At 44.9% G+C, this 21,178-nt stretch overlaps 1 protein-coding gene across 2 annotated transcripts in view; it reads right to left on the bottom strand.

Moving 5' to 3' along the window:
* The window catches only part of LOC137625747 (uncharacterized), a 51,158-nt gene that overhangs the window by 22,894 nt on the left and 7,086 nt on the right, over window positions 1-21,178 (bottom strand). For both annotated transcript variants that reach the window (XM_068356641.1, XM_068356640.1), the window contains 2 exons: window positions 18,377-18,482; window positions 10,901-11,007 (listed from right to left, as the gene is read on the bottom strand). In XM_068356641.1, coding sequence (XP_068212742.1) covers window positions 10,901-11,007; window positions 18,377-18,482 — 213 coding nt within the window. The remainder of the gene's footprint in view (window positions 1-10,900; window positions 11,008-18,376; window positions 18,483-21,178) is intronic.

Consider the following 21,178-nt stretch of genomic DNA (forward strand, 5'->3'; position numbering starts at 1 on the left):
CCAGGCTTGCCAGAAGTTCTTGAGTCTGGCACCTACTGCTGTCTGAAGCTGCGGGCAGTCAGACTCTGCCACGCGAGGACTTGGCTCCTTTCCTCTATCTTCTCTTCCCTTCGGCACGAGTACTTCCCCTGCTGGGGGCTCTGCCACGAAAGGGCGGAATAAACCTGGACGCTGGAGTGTCTATCCTAGGTCTAGCAGACAAGGCAGACGAAGGGGTCCCTTTGCGAGCCGAGGACGCAACCAAGTCATGGGTGTCCTTCTGCACTAGAGACAACGCTATTTCCTTAACTAAAAGTTCAGGAAACAAGAACTTAGACAAAGGGGCAAAGAGTAGCTCAGATCGTTGACAGGACGTCACTCCTGCTGACAGAAAAGAGCACAGAGACTATCGTTTCTTTAGGACTCCTGACGTAAACGAGGAGGAGAGCTCATTGGATCCATCGCGGATGGCCTTATCCATGCAGGACATAATGAGTAAGGAGACATCTCTATCGGCTGATGAGATTTTCCTACTCAAGGCTCCTAAACACCAGTCAAGGAAGTTGAAAACTTCAAAAGCCCTAAAGATGCCTTTAAGTAGATGGTCAAGGTCTGAGGATGACCAACTAATCTTCGAGCGTCTCATGGCTAGGCGGCGGGGAGAGTCTACAAGACTTGAGAAGTCGCCCTGGGCAGAGGCAGGAACTCCCAAGCCGAGAACTTCTCCCGTGGCATACCAGACGCTCGATCTAGACGAGAGTTTAGATGGGGGGAAGGCAAAGGCCGTCTTCCCTAAACTCCTCTTGGTTTCCAACCAATCGCCTAACAGCCGTAAAGCTCTCTTGGATGAGCGAGAGAGAACGAGTTTTGTAAAGGCTGGCATGGCAGCAGGTACGCCTAAAACAAACTCAGACGGCGGCGAACGAGGAGCCACAGAGACAAAGTGTTCAGGAAACAACTCTATAAAAATGAGCATGACTTTTTTAAAGTCCATAGATGGCGGAACTGCTCTAGGCTCATCAATATCTGAAGGATGATCCTCAGGCTGAGGGTCAGCAACGTCCTCATCCGAAAGTTCCTCATCTGACAACTGATGAGAAACAAGCAAAGGGGTTGGCAATGCTTGACACGCAGCGTCCGCCCGCACTGGTGCATAAGTGGCGGAGCAGGACGCAGCGTCCTGAAACTGCTGAACAGTCTGGGAACTGTCAACAACAACAGGTGCGTGAGGACGCACAGCGTCCACCCGAGACTGCTTAGACCGCCTGGGTTGTGCAGTCAAAACAACTCTAGGTTGCGGAGGTTGACGCACCGCGTCAAAACAAGTCAACTCTGATGGTTGGCGAACGTCCTGAACGTCACCAGGAGCATCAGCGAGTTGCCTAACGTCCACATGCGGCTGAAAATCCACACGAGACCGCATCGGGTGTGGTACAACCCCAACTGGTTGACGGGAGATGGCTACACCAACGTCAACAGGACGCACAACAGAACGCTTGGGTGGCTGAAGGCCAGGATCTCCATGAGATAAACGGCTGGGTTCAACGGAAACCTTCTCTGCGTTGTAGTCTTCCATAAGGGACGCAAGCTTAGACTGCATGTCCTGCAGTATAACCCATTTAGGGTCTACGGTAACGGGTGCGGTAACAGACGGGGTTAGCGCCTGAGACGGCACAACTTTGCCTTGCTTAGGCGGCGAGCAGTCATCCGATGACAGCAACGGGTCCGAACTGTCCCAATGACTACATCCAGGACGTTGGACCTGTCCTGAAGGGACCGACTTGCGTTTCAGAGGCCTAGAAACCTTGCTCCATGGTTTCTTGCGTGAAAAGCCTTCGGAAGACGAGGTAAAAATGGGCTCTCTCGTCTTATGGTAGGGGCGATCTTGACGAGATACGCCTGATACCATAGAGGGAACGTCTGTTTGCTGATCAAGGCCTCTCGAACCCATAAGTCGTACGACATTGCTTCTCCCCTGGGCTTGGGAGCTTGCAAGAGGTCCCGGACTAGGTGAACGACAGGCACGAACAGACGAACCCTCGGTCGCAACACTGTTCACAACACTTTGCGCACTAATCACTTTCCCACTTTCCGCCGTGGCACTATGGCACTTAAGTTCCTTCACGTCAGCCATGAGTTGATTACGGTCACTTGCTAACGCTTCAACTCTCTCCCCCAAGGCATGAATAGCACGTAACATGTCTTGCATAGACGGTTCCTGAGTGCTAGAAGGGGGGTTAGGAACAACCACTACAGGGGAAGGATTAGGTTCAGGGGCATGTGGAGAGGAAAAATCTACGGACCTAGATGAACTTCTCCTTACCCTATCTCTCTCTAGTCTGCGTGTATACTTATCATATTCGAGCCAATCGAATTCCGAAAGGCCCACGCATTCCTCACACCGATCTCCCAATTGACAGGTTTTACCCCGACAATTGGAACAAACAGTATGAGGGTCGAGAGAAGCCTTTGGAAGACGCCTATTACAGTCCCTAGCATTACACTTTCAAAATATGTTATTTTTATTAGTAAAATAAATTTTTGAATATACTTACCCGATAATCATGTAGCTGTCAACTCCGTTGCCCGACAGAATTCTATGGAGGGATACGCCAGCTATCACAATACTAGAAGGGGGTGTACTTACCAGCGCCACCTGTGGCCAGGTACTATAGTACTTCTTGTTGACACCTCCTCAATTTTTCCTCGGTCCACTGGTTCTCTATGGGGAGGAAGGGAGGGTCGATTAAATCATGATTATCGGGTAAGTATATTCAAAAATTTATTTTACTAATAAAAATAACATTTTTCAATATTAAACTTACCCGATAATCATGTAGCTGATTCACACCCAGGGGGGTGGGTGAAAACCAGTGTACAAGATTAAAGGATAGCTAAGTATCCCATATTTCATATAACAGTTATCTCAAATAACAATGAAATAATAAGTACCTGGTAAGGAAGTCGAATTGAACCGTTACTCTGCCTCTTTTTTAAGTTCGTCTTCCTTACTGAGCGCAGCGTTCCTCTTGGAGGCTGAATCAACCCAAAGGTGCTAAAGTATATAGGGTTGCAACCCCTACTAAAGGACCTCTACAAAACCTCTAACCCAGGCGCTTCTCAAGAATGAATAGACCACCCGCCAAATCAAAAGGATGCGGAAGGCTTCTTAGCCTACCGTAACAACCATAAAAACAACAATAAAAGCATTCAAGAGAAAGGTTAAAAAAGGTTATGGGATTAAGGGAATGTAGTGGCTGAGCCCTCACCTACTACTGCACTCGCTGCTACGAATGGTCCCAGGGTGTAGCAGTTCTCGTAAAGAGACTGGAAATCTTTAAGATAAAATGATGCAAACACTGACTTGCTCCTCCAATAGGTTGCATCCATTATGCTCTGCAGAGAACGGTTTTTATTAAAGGCCATCGAAGTAGCTACGGCTCTTACTTCGTGGGTCCTTACCTTCAGCAATGCAAGGTCTTCCTCCTTGAAGTGAGAATGGGCTTCTCTAATCAGAAGCCTTATATAATACGAAACCCCGTTCTTGGACATGGGCCTCGAAGGTTTCTTGATGGCACACCATAAGGCTTCTGACTGTCCTCGAATAGGTTTAGACCTCTTAAGATAATACTTGAGAGCTCTGACAGGGCAAAGAACTCTCTCTAGTTCGTTACCTACCATGTTGGAGAGGCTAGGTATTTCAAACGATCTAGGCCAAGGACGTGAAGGAAGTTCGTTCTTTGCTAGGAATCCGAGCTGAAAAGAACATGTTGCAGATTCGGTCGTGAAACCAATGTTCTTGCTGAAGGCATGAACCTCACTGACTCTCTTAGCTGTTGCAAGGCAGACGAGAAAAAGAGTCTTGAGGGTAAGGTCCTTGAAGGAAGCTGACTGGAGAGGTTCGAACCTAGGTGACATAAGAAACCTTAAGACTACGTCTAGGTTCCAGCCTGGAGTGGATAGACGACGCTCTTTAGACGTCTCAAAAGACTTAAGGATGTCTTGAAGGTCCTTGTTGGAAGAAAGGTCCAAACCTCTGTGGCGGAGAACTGAAGCCAACATACTCCTATACCCTTTAATCGTAGGGGCTGAAAGGGATCTCTCATTCCTAAGATGTAGAAGGAAGTCAGCTATTTGGGTCACAGAGGTATTGGTAGAGGATATTGAATTGGCTCTACACCAGCTCCGGAAGACTTCCCACTTAGATTGGTAGACTCTACGAGTGGAAACCCTTCTTGCTCTGGCAATCGCACTGGCTGCCTCCTTCGAAAAGCCTCTAGCTCTAGCGAATCTTTCGACAGTCTGAAGGCAGTCAGCCGAAGAGCGTGGAGGTTTGGGTGCAACCTGTCTACGTGAGGTTGACGTAGAAGGTCCACTCTTAGAGGTAGAGTCCTGGGGATGTCGACTAGCCATTGAAGTACCTCTGTGAACCATTCTCTTGCAGGCCAAAGGGGAGCAACCAGCGTCAGCCGTGTCCCTTCGTGCGAGATGAATTTCTGCAGAACTTTGTTTATTATCTTGAACGGTGGGAATGCGTAAAGGTCGAGATGGGACCAGTTCAGTAGAAAAGCATCCACATGAACTGCTGCAGGGTCTGGAACAGGGGAACAGTACAGCGGAAGTCTCTTGGTTATGGAGGTGGCAAACAGATCTATGGTAGGTTGACCCCACAAGGTCCAAAGTCTGTTGCACACACTCTTGTGGAGGGTCCATTCCGTGGGAATGACCTGATTCCTTCTGCTTAGGCGATCTGCTGAGACGTTCATATTGCCCTGAATGAACCTCGTGACCAGAGTGAGGTTTAGACCTCTTGACCAAATGAGGAGGTCCCTTGCGATCTCGTATAGGCTCCTCGAATGGGTCCCTCCTTGCTTGGAGATGTAAGCCAAGGCTGTGGTGTTGTCTGAGTTCACCTCCACCACTTTGCCTAGCAGGAGGGACTTGATGTTCAGCAGGGCTAAATGAACTGCTAGTAGCTCCTTGCAGTTGATGTGGAGCATTCCCTGTTCCTCGTTCCACGTTCCCGAGCATTCCCGTCCGTTCAAGGTCGCACCCCAGCCCGAGTCCGATGCATCTGAGAAGAGATGAAGATTGGGGGTCTGAATAGCCAACGATAGGCCCTCCTTGAGAAGGAGATTGTTCTTCCACCACAGGAGAGTGGTCTTCATCTCTTGGGTGATTGGGATAGAGACTGCTTCGAGAGTCGAACCCTTGTCCCAATGAGCTGCAAGATGGAATTGAAGAGGGCGGAGGTGGAGTCTCCCTAGTTCGACGAACAGGGCCAGTGATGAAAGGGTCCCTGTGAGACTCATCCACTGTCTCACCGAGCAACTGCTCCTCTTCAGCATGCTCATGATGCACTCTAGGGCTTGGCTTATCCTGGGGGCCGATGGAAAAGCCCGAAAATCCTGACTCCGAATCTCCATTCCCAGGTACACAATGGATTGGGAGGGAATGAGCTGAGACTTTTCTATGTTGACTAACAGACCCAGTTCTCTGATTAAGTCCAAAGTCCAGTTGAGACTCTCCAGACAGCGACGACTCGTGGAGGCTCTCAACAGCCAGTCGTCTAAGTAGAGGGAGGCTCTGATGTCCGATAAGTGGAGGAATTTTGCTATATTCCTCATCAGATGAGTGAACACCATAGGAGCTGTGCTTAGGCCAAAACACAGGGCTTGGAATTGGTAGACAACCTTTCCAAAAACGAATCTCAGGAAAGGTTGGGAGTCTGGATGAATAGGAACGTGAAAGTAGGCATCTTTCAAGTCCAACGAGACCATCCAGTCCTCCTGCCTGACCGCTGCTAGGACCGACTTCGTCGTCTCCATCGTGAACGTCTGCTTGGTGACATACGCGTTGAGCGCGCTGACGTCCAGCACCGGTCTCCAACCTCCTGTCTTCTTGGCCACTAGAAAGAGACGGTTGTAGAAGCCCGGGGATTGATGGTCCCGGACTATAACCACTGCCTTCTTCTGCACAAGAAGCGACACCTCCTGGTGCAATGCTAGCCTCTTGTCCTCTTCTTTGTAGTTGGGAGAGAGGTTGATGGGAGATGTGGTCAGAGGTGGTTTGAGGCAGAATGGAATCCTGTAACCGTCCCTCAGCCAACTGACAGACTGGGCGTCTGCACCTCTCTTTTCCCAGGCTTGCCAGAAGATCTTGAGTCTGGCTCCTACTGCTGTCTGGAGATGCGGAGAGTCAGTTTTTTCCTTTAGAGGTCTTGGAGCCTTTCCTAGACTTGCTCCTGGAAGAGTCTGGACGGGAGCTTCCTCGGCTGGGGGCTCTACCACGAAAGGGCGGTATGAACCTCGTAGCAGGGGTATCAGCCACTGGGGAGCGATAAGTCCTGGGGACTGAGGTAGCAACCTTAGACTTACGAGCCGATGAGGCTACAAGATCGTGTGTGTCCTTTTGTATCAGGGCAGCAGACAAGTCCTTAACCAGCTCTTCGGGGAAGAGGAACTTCGAGAGCGGAGCAAAAAGGAGTTGTGACCTTTGACAAGGTGTAATGCTGGAGGAAAGGAAGGTACACAGCTGTTCCCTTTTCTTCAGAACCCCTGATACAAACATCGACGCAAGCTCACCAGATCCATCCCTAATGGCCTTATCCATGCAGGACATTAATAGCATGGCAGAATCCTTGTCCGCAGGGGAGGTCTTCTTGCTGAGGGCCCCCAGGCACCAGTCTAGAAAGTTGAACATCTCAAATGCTCTAAATACTCCCTTCAGGAAGTGATCAAGGTCTGAGAAGGTCCAGCAAACCTTAGAGCGCCTCATTGCAGTTCTCCGAGGCGAGTCTACCAGACTTGAGAAGTCAGCCTGGGCAGAGGCAGGTACTCCCAAGCCTGGTGCTTCTCCTGTGGCATACCAAACGCTCGCTTTCGAAGTGAGCTTAGTCGGAGGAAACATGAAAGAAGTTTTGCCAAGGTGTTGCTTAGTCTGCAGCCACTCCCCTAAGATCCTTAACGCTCTCTTAGAGGACCTTGCTAAGACTAGCTTAGTATAGGTGGACTTAGCTTGCTGTATGCCCAGCGAAAACTCAGATGGCGGAGAGCGGGGAATAGCAGAGACAAAGTGGTCTGGGTAAACCTCCCTAAGCAGAGCCAAGACCTTACGAAAGTCAATAGACTGTGGAGAAGGCTTGGATTCATCCACGTCTGACGAGGGATCCAGGTGTGCCGCCTCATCATCAGAAGCCTCATCACCAGAGTGTAGCGAAGAGATCGGACAAGAATGCTGAACAGCAGAGTCAGAACGAGTAGGAACAATATTAGTGGTTTCCTCTTCAAGTATCTGTTGAGGGAAAACCTGAGGCTCAGACTGCAAAGGCTGAACAAAAGACGAAGCAGAAGGAAGGCGCATGGGTGGAGGAGGCTGACTCCTAGCATGAGTGGTTGAACCCAAGGGTTGCGCTTGCTGAGCGGTTGGCGGAAGCGGAGTAGCAAGTTCCTGTTCCTGTGGTGTGAGCGGAGCGCGATGAGGTAGAGGCTGCGCAGAACAAGGTAAATGTCTCGCAAGCTGAGGCTCCTGAGGCGCAAGGCTAAGGTGTTGTGGTGCTTGCCTTGTGGAGGGTTGAGCTCGCTGCAGCGAGAGCTGAGGAGACTGACTCATGGACGGGAGAGGTTGTTGTACCTCAACCGAGTGTTGCATCACTGGTGGAGCAGCAAGTGGAGGCGGAGGAAGAGAGGTATAATCCTCCTGATCCCATTGTAAAGGTTGCCTTAAGGAAGGCGGAGGCTGAACACCACTGGGAACAGCAAACTCAGAACGTGGCTCAACATCGTACGCCTGGCAGGTGGTACTGCGATCAGGCGGAGCGAGCGCAGGCGGAGCGAGCGCAGGCGGAGGGAGTGCAGGCGGAGGCGGAGGCGCAACACTCTCAGCCCGACACTCACGCATCAAGTCCGAAAGCTGTGCTTGCATGGACTGTAGTAGAGTCCACTTGGGGTCGGCAGAAACTACAGTAGGCTGAGGTAAAGCCTTAACAGTCGAGCTCTGTTGTGGCAGAACCTTACTCCTCTTGGGCGGAGTGCAGTCGACTGATGACTGCGGCGAGTCAGAGCTGAGCCAATGACTGCAGCCTGGCTGAGCACTCGCGGACTGGACTCTGCGTTTAAGTGGTCTCGAGACCTGAGTCCAACGTTTCTTCCCTGACAGTTGATCAGCGGACGAGAAAAAGACGGGCTCAATCGTCTGCAGGTGGGAGTGACGGTCTTTGGAAGACACGCCCGCAACCACCGAGGATACTTCTGTGCGCCGAACAAGGCCTGCCGAACCCTTATGCCCTTCGACATTGCTTCTCCCCTGGGCTTGGGAGCTTGCAAGAGGTCCCGGACTGGGAGGACGACTGGCTCGCACAGAAGTATCCTCACGCACCACACTGACACTGACACTAGCACTTGGCACTGCACTGACACTAGCACTCGTCATAGCACTGGCACTAATTCCACCCACTGCACTCTTGACCTTAAGTTCCTTGACTTCGGCCATAAGAGACTTATGATCACTTACCACTGACTCTACTTTATCGCCTAAGGCCTGAATAGCACGCAAAACAACAGACATATCAGGCGGAGGGCAAATAGTAGGTTCGGGGGTAGCCACTACAGGGGTAGGAAAAGGTAGGGGATCATGAGGTGAGGAAAAAAGTGAAGAGTGAGAAGAACTCCTCCTAACTCTACCTCTCTCTAACTTAGTTGAATATTTCAAAAGACGGACAAATTCAAGTTCCGAAAGTCCGGCGCATTCCTCACATCGATTTTCTAACTGACAGGGCCTGTCCCTACAGTCAGAACAAGCGGTGTGAGGATCTACCGAGGCCTTCGGAATACGCCTATTACAAGACCTACATCGTCTATGGGAGGGGGCTTGCGAAATGTCAGACATCTTGAATCCAAAGAGTTAGCCAAGGGGGGTTCCAAAATCAAGCAAAAGATCGTTAACCGTTAATCAGGACTATATAAAAGCTATCTAGCTAATATAAGAAGGTTTCCAGTAAAGCGACAGCCGAAATCTGAGAGAATACTTCACCAATTAGCCGTGAAAATACTCGAAGATCATAAGCGTATCCCAGAACGTCTTGCCGGAAGCACGACAGAGGAAAAATTGAGGAGGTGTCAACAAGAAGTACTATAGTACCTGGCCACAGGTGGCGCTGGTAAGTACACCCCCTTCTAGTATTGTGATAGCTGGCGTATCCCTCCATAGAATTCTGTCGGGCAACGGAGTTGACAGCTACATGATTATCGGGTAAGTTTAATATTGAAAACTAGGTACTTGAGAAGGGTCAGCCATTTTGAATTAGTCAAAGAAAATTCCAAAAACAATCCAAGTCATCAACAAATAATCCGATTCAATAAAGAGTTCAAGAGTTTATGTTGAGGAAAAACACCTGTACTGCGAAAGCTCAAACCAAAATAAAGTACTTCACCAAATATGATGGGAAAACTCCAGGTTCTACAGCGAGTATAAATACGTCTTGTCGTCAACGTCGACAGAGAAGAATTGAAGGTTTTGTTTACATACAAGAGTGGTATCTGGCCGACAGTTGGCGCTGGTGGGCACACCCGCAACCTGCATAGCGATCGCTCGCGAGTTTTTTTAGTATGTTGTCTGTCGAGCCGCAGAGTTGCAGCTATTATATATTCACCGGCTAAGTTAAATATTTAAAAAGACAGAGTATATCACCAAATAAACCGTCCAATGGAATGTAAATAGCGAGTGAATTTTCAACGTTCTGGCCGGTATGGCCGGCAGAGAAAATCTGAATTGGTTGGATTAGTTCTACCTGTAGTCCACCAGGGCGCTAGTGTACACCTGGCATATCTGCGATAGCCGCGAGTTTTGAATACTCCTGCCGGGGCGTCAGGGACTTTAGCCATTCTTATATAACCAGCAGGTAAGTTTTATGTTTAAAAATAATTTGTTTATGACTAGCATATTAAATCTATGATGTATCTATCCTGTAAATTTAATCTAAATTAGAAAATCGAGTAAAGCATTCTCAAGTCAGAATTATTTTTTTATATTCCAAGGTTTTTGGGGTCAGCATTTCAACGGAAAACAAATTGTACGTTTTTATCCGAGTGTTTCGCTTTCAAAAGCCAAAACAGAACTAGTCCACAAGAGGTAATAGTAAAACTTAGTACTACAGGAGTCAGAAGTCCCTCAAAGATGAGAGTAAACATAGCAGTAAGAAACTTAATATGCCTCTCAATATTTCAGTTTTCAGGCCGTATGAAATTAAGAATTAGTTATTTGAGTTTGAATCATAGAGTGTAGATCGTAATGCCATTTATAAATTATTTTTTTCTAAAACTATTCTTCAGTTACACTGACGGACAAATCTCATTTCAGTTTATTTTCTGTCAACTCTTGTGGATTACTTTTTCTTAACCAGAATCCATTGCCTGTTGAAAGCCTTGGGCTTGTAGCATTCTGCCTTTTCAACTATCGTCCTTTATTATTATTGTGATTTTAACCCTTTTACCCTCAACGCTATTTGGAACTTTCCAACCCTTAACCCCCAGGCATTTTCTTTTTCAAGCACGTTTTGCAATATATATTTTTTTAAATTGCTGTAACAGCCTTAATTTTCGTCATAGAGAGGTCAGGTTGGTCTCATTATTTTGGAAAATGCCTGAAGTTTCTCATAAAGTTATCAAAAATCTGCAAAAAAAATGTAATTAGCAGTTTTTTGCAAGGACGTATTAGTACGTCCATGGGGGTTAATGGATGAGTTTTGTGAAACATACCAGTACGTCCATTGGGGGTAAAAGGGTTAAATGAATTAATGGATTGATCGACATACGGGATTGGGGCCACGGAGGTAATTAAAGATGGACACGAGGATGGTGAATAGAAAGTGGGAAAGAAGAGAAATTAGCTTTAACTTGATTAGTTCCCCTTCTTTTTAGCTTACCTTGTAAAGTCCAAGCGACGAAGAACTTCATAGGATCTCCTCGCATCTTGTCGAAACGCCGATCTTTCCCATCTTTCAGCACGCGGGTGAACAAGTACAATCCGAGTCTGAAATGCATGGCAGTTTGTGCAGGCAAATTCGAACCAATATTCGCAGAAACGTTTCTTTGAATGAACAATTTGGCTTGAACTAATGATTGATTTTTACTTGAATTACTGTAGATGGATATGTTCAAAACTTTCTTTTTAAAAATAATATGATAATGATTGATGAAAAAGTTGTTTTTAAAGACAATATGATAATGAATGACAGACAAGTTAAAAACTTTGTTCCTAAAAACACTGATAATGATTAATGAACAAGTTTTTAAAGAAAATATGATGATGAATGACAGACAAGCTCAAAACTTTGTTTTTTAAAAACAATTTGATAATGATTAATGAACAAGTTGTTTTCAAAGACAATATGATATCGAATAAGAAGTTAAAAAATGTTTTAAAGACAATAGGATAATGATTATTAAGTTATTAGTTTATATATGCCGTATCAATCTATCGCCTCTCAATCAGGTAAAAATTCAGAAATAAAATATACAAGCAGTTATCATTTTCCATAAACAAATCTCTATAGTAGAACACTTGATTACTGAATGAATGTCTGACTGTTGTGTGTTGGATAGCACTCTTTTTACATCATCTATACAGGACTGGGCATTGTAATTAAAGACTAACATCATAAAAGTAAAAAGTAATTTGTATTTTCCTGAACTGTATAGACCTGAGTCTTGTAATAGGAGTATGTTTTCAGCTTAAAACTTCACTGGAGTTGGATGTTAAAATTCATGACGAGCTGTCGGCAGTTACCGACGGGTGGCGATGGAAGTCCCGCCTCACCCAGCTAGTATGCAAGTAGACACTTTGATATTGGCTTAGGGCTTACATGGTGATTGAGGGTGGAAGCAAGACTTGAATGACCCCAGTTTGTTCAGGAAGGACAAATACAAAATACTCTTAAAATTTGTGATTTGTTCTTACACAATTATAAACTATATTCCTTTAAAGGCAGACTGATTCTTAGCAGGGAGGAAGCCCCTATAACCGTACCGGTTGGTTTAAAATCCCAGGATCTCAATATACTTGGATCTCACAGAGGTACGGGAGTATTGCCTCCTACTACTTCCCAACATGTGAGAACTGATTCTCAGAGGTTGGGCTATGTTTCTGTCGACTGTCAGACGGTCGAGGAAGAACCCATATCATCAGAAGGTTATGAAGTCACGACGTATGGCAAATTAAGCGTAACATCTCCTACATTCTATGCATCCTCCCCTTGAAAGCAGGATAGGGAGATACTTCTATAACCGACTTGTATAGAATAGTTGCTCGAGGTGGAAGCTCACCTGGATCAGCGTCCTCCCACAAAAACATGAATAGCCTAACTCTTGAGTGACTACGCTGGATCGGTTGTTACGTGCTTCGGTCATTCATTCCTCCTTCTCTTCTGTATTAGGATCGCTGTGAGGGAACAGCAGAACTAATTCCCAGGTGACTCCAAGGTTATAAATCCTTGAGGCACGAGTGTAAACTGGGATTGTTGTTCCATATTGTATGATTTTCGATCGCTTGACTCCCGATCACAAGTTTCCCGATCTCCGTAACTAATCGTATGTTTCCCTATTGCTGTGCACAATTGTATGGTTCTCGATTGAAGTAAATGGTTGTGTAGTAACCAATCGCAGTGTTCCCAATCACAGAGACGAATCAAGTACGGTATTGCAATCACAATGCACGGCCGCATGTGATAATACTGATCATGAAAAACAAGCTCAAAGCCACCTGTTTTTCAGGGAGCTAACACAATCAAAATGTTCCTCTGATGTAGTAAAAACTCACCTTACAAGTTCCCTCTGTGGTAGTAATGGACGACCTTCAAGTTGCAACTCACCAACCAATGAGGAGAATAGCAAGAAAGGACCCACACCACGAATTCACAACCTCAGAGCCCCGGGGCAATCACCCTACCTGGACAACAGCTACCTGACAACTCCTCAAGGTGTGAACGATCTGTCTCCCTCGTCACAACGGCATTGTTTTTCCGACAACTCCTACAGGTGTAAACAATCTAACCACCTCATAACTGTGGCAGTGTTTTCCAAGGTATATTACAAACAAAAATCGTTAATTACATTAATCACACAAAACGCCCACCTGATCTTATGATCAACATGCATCATACATACATACATACATACACACACAGCACAAGACTTAATCAGAAACATAATCAGCCATCTATACAGGTAGTTTTCTATTCCTCTGTGGACCCTGATTTTCTCCCGTTTCTCTTTGAACACTTACTTGTGGTTCCACTGATTCTTCAGAGACTGAATCATCACTTGACATTTCGCTTGAGCCGTCAGATAGGGAAGCTGGGACTATAACTGGTCGCACATCCAACACATGCCTTGGCATTCCATCAACGGAAATGTTGTTCAAAGAGTTCACAAGAGTGACAATCCCTTTACGCCATTGGGGGCTTCACCCACACTTCCTCTCCCATCTTAATTAAAAGGGGCTCGTTTTGGCTGGTATCTGCTCCATTGGGGACTACTGAAGGATACCTCCACTCATATCTGTATACCGAAAGTTGTGGAACAGACGATTCAACTTGTCCAGATCTTGATGTGCTGTTGTACCAAAATACTGCTTCTATAGGACTAATTCCTCCTCTCTCTGCAATAGCCTTGATGGTCCTATGATGTCTTTCAACTATTCCATTTCCTCCTGGTGGATAAGCAGCCCGAAACAACCTAACAGTGTTCCAACGAGACAACATATCTCCTAAACACTGCGACCTAAATGCTGTACTATTATCCAGTAATAGTTCGTCAACTGGCCCTCTTTCCAAAAAGATGCTATTCAACTCACTAGATATTTCTTGAGCATCTTCTCTCTTTAGCTGCCTCCATATTGCAAAACGACCTGGACCACAATCCACCACTGATAAATAGGGTACCTGTCTGTAATGAGTAACATCAATAGCTAGGCGCTGCCAGTTTCTTTCAACACTTAATTCGCCTCCTTTGTGCATCACAGGCGCAGGATCAATGGACTGACAACGATCACAACACTGAACTACCTTCTTCACACATTCTCTGGAAACTTGAGGATCCAACTTTTTAGCTAAATATAGTGTTCTGTCAATTCCCATATGGTGTTTATTATGCAACTCTGTTATATCAACTACAGCACCTGCACAGAGATGTGCATCTTCAACTTCACTGCTCACCAACCAATTCTTCTTGACTCTTGTCAAAATATCAGCTTCATTCTTCTCTGAAGGCACCATCTGAACAACGATATTCAAACCAAACTCAGTAATCAATTCCTTCAATGTACCCAAGCGTCTTTTGATTATCATCTCAGTAGCTCCTTTTGTGTGGACACGCTTCTCAGCACTGACTATAAATTTCAACCATGCCCCCACGGTTGCAGAGTCAGTCCTTACCTCTATCGACTCTAAACCCCATCTAATGGCTAAATTTACTCCTTTCAAAACAGCTTCTAGTTCGGCAACATTGATGTGCCTGAAATCGTCCTTTTTTCTAAGCCAAGCAGCATCCTCAGCAATCTTGTCATTTATCTCCAAAACTACACCCATAGCAATTTTGCTGGGATCACACCACACAACACCATGCTTTACACTCGGGACACACCAGTTTCCTCTCACAGGATCATCCAACTTTACTCTCTCAATTACTTCTTTAACCATCATCATGGACTGTTCACCAACAGGATCCTCCCAACGTGCTCCTGAGGCTCTTCTCTTAATGTAGCTACATGCAATTCTTAACCATCCAGCAATGGGATAATGACCCACTAATGTACCACAAACTCAAAACAATTCCCTCCTTGTAAGCATATCTGCAACTTTAGGCACCTTATTACCTCTCTGGAACGTCAACTCTCCTCCAACTCTTTGCAGTTGCAATCCTAAAGCAGCACCTCCAATGAGTGACTCAGGGAGCCTTGTTATCAACCCAAAGGTATTCAAATGTCTAATCACCTCATCAGCAGAAGCTATCGATTCTTTCACAAGAATGTCATCTATATATGAACTGGTTGCTCTCTCTATTTTTTCATCCTTACTTAATACAGTCTTTAGTATCCTAAACATAATCTGTGGTGCAGAGTTCAACCCGAATCCAAATCTTGTAAGGCAAAAAGTTTGTCTCTTATAGTTCACTAGTTGATATGGCCACAATTTTTCGTCAACGCTCAACTGTAAGTAGACCGACTTCAAATCCACAACAGACACATTCTCACCTGTCTGTCGCCATTTCCACAGTGTCTCACTGCATACATCAGTCACATCATCACCAGTGTGACACTTGACATTCACATTAAGTTCCCGAAAATCAAGCACTGGTCTCACCTTGTTCTTTGTTGGCTGTTCCACTGCCATTAGAGGAATGATACCAACGTCAACCTTTTCTTTCCATGGAACTAAAATACCTTCGGCAATCCACCTGTCCACTTCCTTCTCAAATTGTTCCTTCTTCCAACCATCAAGCTTTTTATCATAACAGCTTATTTTATTCTTCAGTGTCACAATTTCATTATTTTCCCAAAACCACCTGACTGTCCATTTCTGTCCATCAAACCTAGCATGAAAGTCTGGATCTTCAATTACAACTGTTGAACTATTGTTATCCCTCTCACCACCAAGTCTATGCTTAATTTCTTGACCAACTGAAGCAACACCAAAACATACCTTTCCTTGGGTAGCTGTGACACCCACCAATTGGTCAATAACATCAACTCCTAACACCACATCAACACCATTAACAAGTTGATTCGACACTACACCCCTCACTGTCACACATTTACCTTTCACACCCAGCTCCACACAATCTGCAACTTTACACTTAATATGACTCCCATCAAAAGCACTGATGTACACTTCTCCCTTATAGCGAGGCACAAATTTAGAATGTACCACAGATGTAGAGCAGCCAGTATCTACAAGACCCTTTGCAGTCAAATTACCAATCCAAACATCAATTATAGGCAATGTATCAAGGTGCACCTTTTTATCATCAAAAGGGCGGCTACAGGCGCAGTAGTTACCCCTTACTCGTTTTCCGCAACCTGTTCCTAACAACGACTGGCCATATGACCAATTTTATTACACCTAAAACACCTCACCTGTGTCTCTTTACAGTCTTTTATCATATGAGGGCCACCACATCGGAAACACTGACCCCTATTCTCATGTTTTGCACCAACTCCTTCTCCACCCTTTCTGACAGTTACAGCTACCACACCACCTTGCTGTTTAGATGACAAAATCCTAGCATGGCTAATCAATTCACTCATTGCCATTGTCATCACATTTGACAATTGCTGTAAAGCAATACTAATATTAGCTGGAAAACCATTAACAAACGTTAGTTTTACAACATTTTCTAAACCAACCTTATCAAACTTAGCTAAACCCGCCAGCCTCCTAATCTCATTAGCACACACATCAACTGGTTCTCCCGTCCACTTCAATTGAACAAGTTTTCCAAAAGCAGAGAGTGGATCATCAGAAAAGGCTACTTTCAATTTTTCTTGAATTTTTGCTGCACATTCTTGGTCTTCATCACCCTCCAGATACAAAGGAATAAAACTGGCTAAGTCTACTATTTTCTGTAGCTTAGCCACTAAGGTCATCCTCTTCAACCAAGACACAACGTCTCCTTCACCGGTGAATGGCTTAATCATGTCCATTGTAATCTTAGATGCCATACTTCCTTGGAATAGGCCTAGATAGCTTGTAGTTAAAACTCACCTTACAAGTTCCCTCTGTGGTAGTAATGGACGACCTTCAAGTTGCAACTCACCAACCAATGAGGAGAATAGCAAGAAAGGACCCACACCACGAATTCACAACCTCAGAGCCCCAGGGCAATCACCCTACCTGGACAACAGCTACCTGACAACTCCTCAAGGTGTGAACGATCTGTCTCCCTCGTCACAACGGCATTGTTTTTCCGACAACTCCTACAGGTGTAAACAATCTAACCACCTCATAACTGTGGCAGTGTTTTCCAAGGTATATTACAAACAAAAATCGTTAATTACATTAATCACACAACATCTGAAGATGAAAAAAAGAAACGGCAGGGTACAAGAAAACCTCCCACTCATGCCAGTAAGATCTTGTAGCCTGTACACGCGATGAGAACGGTTCCTAGGTTCCTTTCCCATCGTACTATATCATGTAATGGAATAGCCAGGACAAAGCAGATGGCTTCGTTCTGGGAGCTGAAAGTCACTAAAGAATATATGAGAAGTGTCTTATTGCACAGTGTCGAGCACCTGAATCTCTTAACCAAAGGTAATTTTGGGTTGGTGAGGGGTCTTTTCCCCCAATATAGTAGAGAAAACAAGAGCTCGATCTCTTACGAGGCAGAGTGCTAGAAACAGGCTTGTGAGCACTCGTATCACAAATTGCTGAGTCCAGTACTCTTGGTACAAACCACCCGGTGCCGAGTACGATCTTGGTTTGTACTACATTTCTTTGCGCTTACCGCCCATACATACACCGACATCATTATTGACACGTAGCTACGTTGATCAGACCTACTTGGTCGACATCTACCCCCTTCAATTGTTGCAGTAGCATTCGAGTGAGGTACAAGACCAGCTATAGTTGACAAACAGCATGTACCAATGCCTGTTCCAAAAGGAACGATTTTCACTAAGCATCTTTTCCATCACTCTTCCAAAAGCTAGAGGGTACTCTTGCAGGAAAGATAGAGATTCCCAAGGAACTTCCTTCTACTGGTAGCGCATGCTCCTACCTCTCCTGAAGCCTGCCACAAGGGCAAATGGCGATCTCCTTCCTCATTAGGTTTTCTTCCTGAGAACTCGGCTCTAGAGGAGGCCAAATAAGGCACAGCAGTTCAAGTAGCAGAAGGCAAAAACAAGCTAAAGAGCTCCTTCAGCAACAGCTTCGTCGTAGTCGCCTCTAAAGCCAAGGAGTCTCTCTGAGACTTCTTCCATCTCCTGCCATTATTCAGACCACTGTGAAGGAGGCTACTCCTTGCACTCGTCACGTGGGGTGACTGCAAACAGTCACACCCCCTGTACAAAGAGCAAAAGAGATGGGGTTCCACATCAGTCCTCTCATAAACCTGCCAAAATTATGACCAAGCTTACAATGTGCAGACATAGAGTATTGATCATAGGCACACAAACAGCACATCCGTACAGCTCAGCAGCTGAAATCAACATGACTGCTCAGTGGTCTATCAGATTTGAAAGATTTACCTATCACCTGGCAATATCTATAACCATCTTAATACAAATATTAACAGCCAAGTTCCACCTTTGCTAGAATCATATCGTATTTAAGGACGAATGTTTGTACAGTATTCATTCAAGAACAAATATCTAGGAATATGATAAGTACTGCATAGTTTCTCACCTAAGAGCCCATATCGAAACACATCCAGTCTGGATCAACTGACGAGGGTGTCCGCTGTTGTGCCACTTGTACGTAAGGTATGCAATTAGGAGGAATGTTGAAGAACCTAGAAAAAAGGAAAAGATGAACACTCAATACTTTAAAAGGATATAACATAGGAGATTATTAAAATACAAATATTGCGTCCAAAGTAGAGGAAGAAAGTATCTTATACATGTATACATTTATGGATAATGATATAATTTATACACCGTACTAATTATAAACTGAATTTATAAACAAGTGAAGGGTTCAGCTGGGTGGTGACTATCTCAAACAGGATTCTATGATATTCTTAAACCTCATAAAATACTTATCAAACTATATACAAAAGGGCAACTGGAAAATATTTATGAAGCCTAATATGCATTTCAAATTATAAAAACATAATTTAGCAAATCATTGGTACCCTGGAAGTTCTAGAGTTTAAAATACTAAAGGTAAATCATTCTTCTCTTTTAACAGTCAAAATTCTAGTCACTCCTGACTGCCTACATCACTGTCATCAATGAGTCAGAAGACGTATCAATCACACTCATATTTTCATAAATGCTAATCTGGACTCTTGGAACATTGCAATGAGATCTCAATTTTGTTATATGCTGCAGATGTTAAGGAAGACTGTTTTTAGTTGTTTTGATAGAAAACTTCTATATGCAATAAGTTTGGTGCCTTTAATGTGGCAAATCTGTAGATAATTTGTATTTTTCCATAACTAATACAAACCTAGAATTATCTATATATGGATATATCTTTTGGCAAAGCTGGAAGGAAGCAAAATGTTATTTTTATTAGTAAAATAAATTTTTGAATATACTTACCCGATAATCATGTAGCTGTCAACTCCGTTGCCCGACAGAATTCTATGGAGGGATACGCCAGCTATCACAATACTAGAAGGGGGTGTACTTACCAGCGCCACCTGTGGCCAGGTACTCAAGTACTTCTTGTTGACACCTCCTCAATTATTCCTCGGTCCACTGGTTCTCTATGGGGAGGAAGGGAGGGTCGATTAAATCATGATTATCGGGTAAGTATATTCAAAAATTTATTTTACTAATAAAAATAACATTTTTCAATATTAAACTTACCCGATAATCATGTAGCTGATTCACACCCAGGGGGGTGGGTGAAAAACCAGTGTACAAGACTAAAGGATAGCTAAGTATCCCGTATTTCATATAATCAGTTATCCACAATAACAATGAAATAATAAGTACCTGGTAAGGAAGTCGACTTGAACCGTTACTCTGCCTTTAATAAGATCGTCTTCCTTACTGAGCGCAGCGTTCCTCTTGGGAGGCTGAATCAACTCAAAGGTGCTAAAGTATACAGGGCTGCAACCCATACTAAAGGACCTCATCACAACCTTTAACCTCGGCGCTTCTCAAGAAAGAATTGACCACCCGCCAAATCAACAAGGATGTGGAAGGCTTCTTAGCCGACCGTACAACCCATAAAAAGTATTCAAGAGAAAGGTTAAAAGGTTATGGGATTATGGGAATGTAGTGGCTGAGCCCTCGCCTACTACTGCATTCGTTGCCACGAATGGTCCCAGGGTGTAGCAGTACTCGTAAAGAGACTGGACATCTTTGAGATAGAATGATGCGAACACTGACTTGCTTCTCCAATAGGTTGCATCCATAACACTCTGCAGAGAATGGTTCTGTTTGAAGGCCACTGAAGTAGCCACAGCTCCCACTTCATGTGTCCTTACCTTCAGCAAAGCAAGGTCTTCTTCCTTCAGATGAGAATGTGTTTCTCTAATCAGAAGCCTGAATAGTAAGAAACTGAGTTCTTAGAACTTGGAAAAGAAGGTTTCTTGATAGCACACTATAAGGCTTCTGATTGTCCTTGTAAAGGATAAGACCTTTTTAGATAGTACCTAAGAGCTCTAACTGGGCAAAGTACTCTCTTCAGATCATTCCCCACCAAGTTGGACAGGCTTGGGATCTCGAACGACTTAGGCCAAGGACGTGAAGGAAGCTCGTTTAGCAAAAACCGAGCTGCAAGGAACATGTAGCCGTTTCAGATGTGAAAACAATGATCCTGCTGAAGGCGTGGATCTCACTTACTCTTTTAGCTGTTGTCAAGCACACGAGGAAAAGAGTTTTTAATGTGAGGTCCTAAAAAGAGGCTGATTGGAGAGGTTCAAATCTTGATGACATAAGGAACCTTAGGACCACGTCTAGATTCCAGCCTGGAGTGGACAACCGACGTTCCTTTGAGGTCTCAAAAGACCTAGGGAGGTCCTGTAGATCTTTGTTGGTGGAAAGATCCAAGCCTCTGTGGCGGAAAACCGCTGCCAACATACTTCTGTAACCCTTGATCGTAGGAGCTGAAAGGGATCTTACTTTCCTTAGATATAACAGGAAGTCAGCAATCTGGGTTACAGTGGTACTGGTTGAGGAAACTGCATTGGTCTTGTACCAGCTACGGAAGACTTCCCCTTGAGACTGATAGATTCTGAGAGTGGATGTTCTCCTTGCTTTGGCAATCGCTCTGGCTGCCTCCTTCGAAAAGCCCCTAGCTCTTGAGAGTCTTTCGAAAGTCTGAAGGCAGTCAGACGAAGAGCGTGGAGGATTGGGTGTACCTTCTTTACGTGAGGTAGACTTAGAAGGTTCACTCCTAGAGGAAGAGTCCTGGGAATGTCGACCAGCCATTGCAGTACCTCTAAGAACCATTCTCTCGCGGACCAGAGCGGAGCCAACCAACGTCAGCCGTGTCCCTTTGTGAGAGGAGAACTTCTGAAGTACCCTGTTG

This window comes from Palaemon carinicauda, chromosome 32, assembly GCF_036898095.1.
Source record: "Palaemon carinicauda isolate YSFRI2023 chromosome 32, ASM3689809v2, whole genome shotgun sequence".
NCBI lineage: Eukaryota > Metazoa > Arthropoda > Malacostraca > Decapoda > Palaemonidae > Palaemon > Palaemon carinicauda.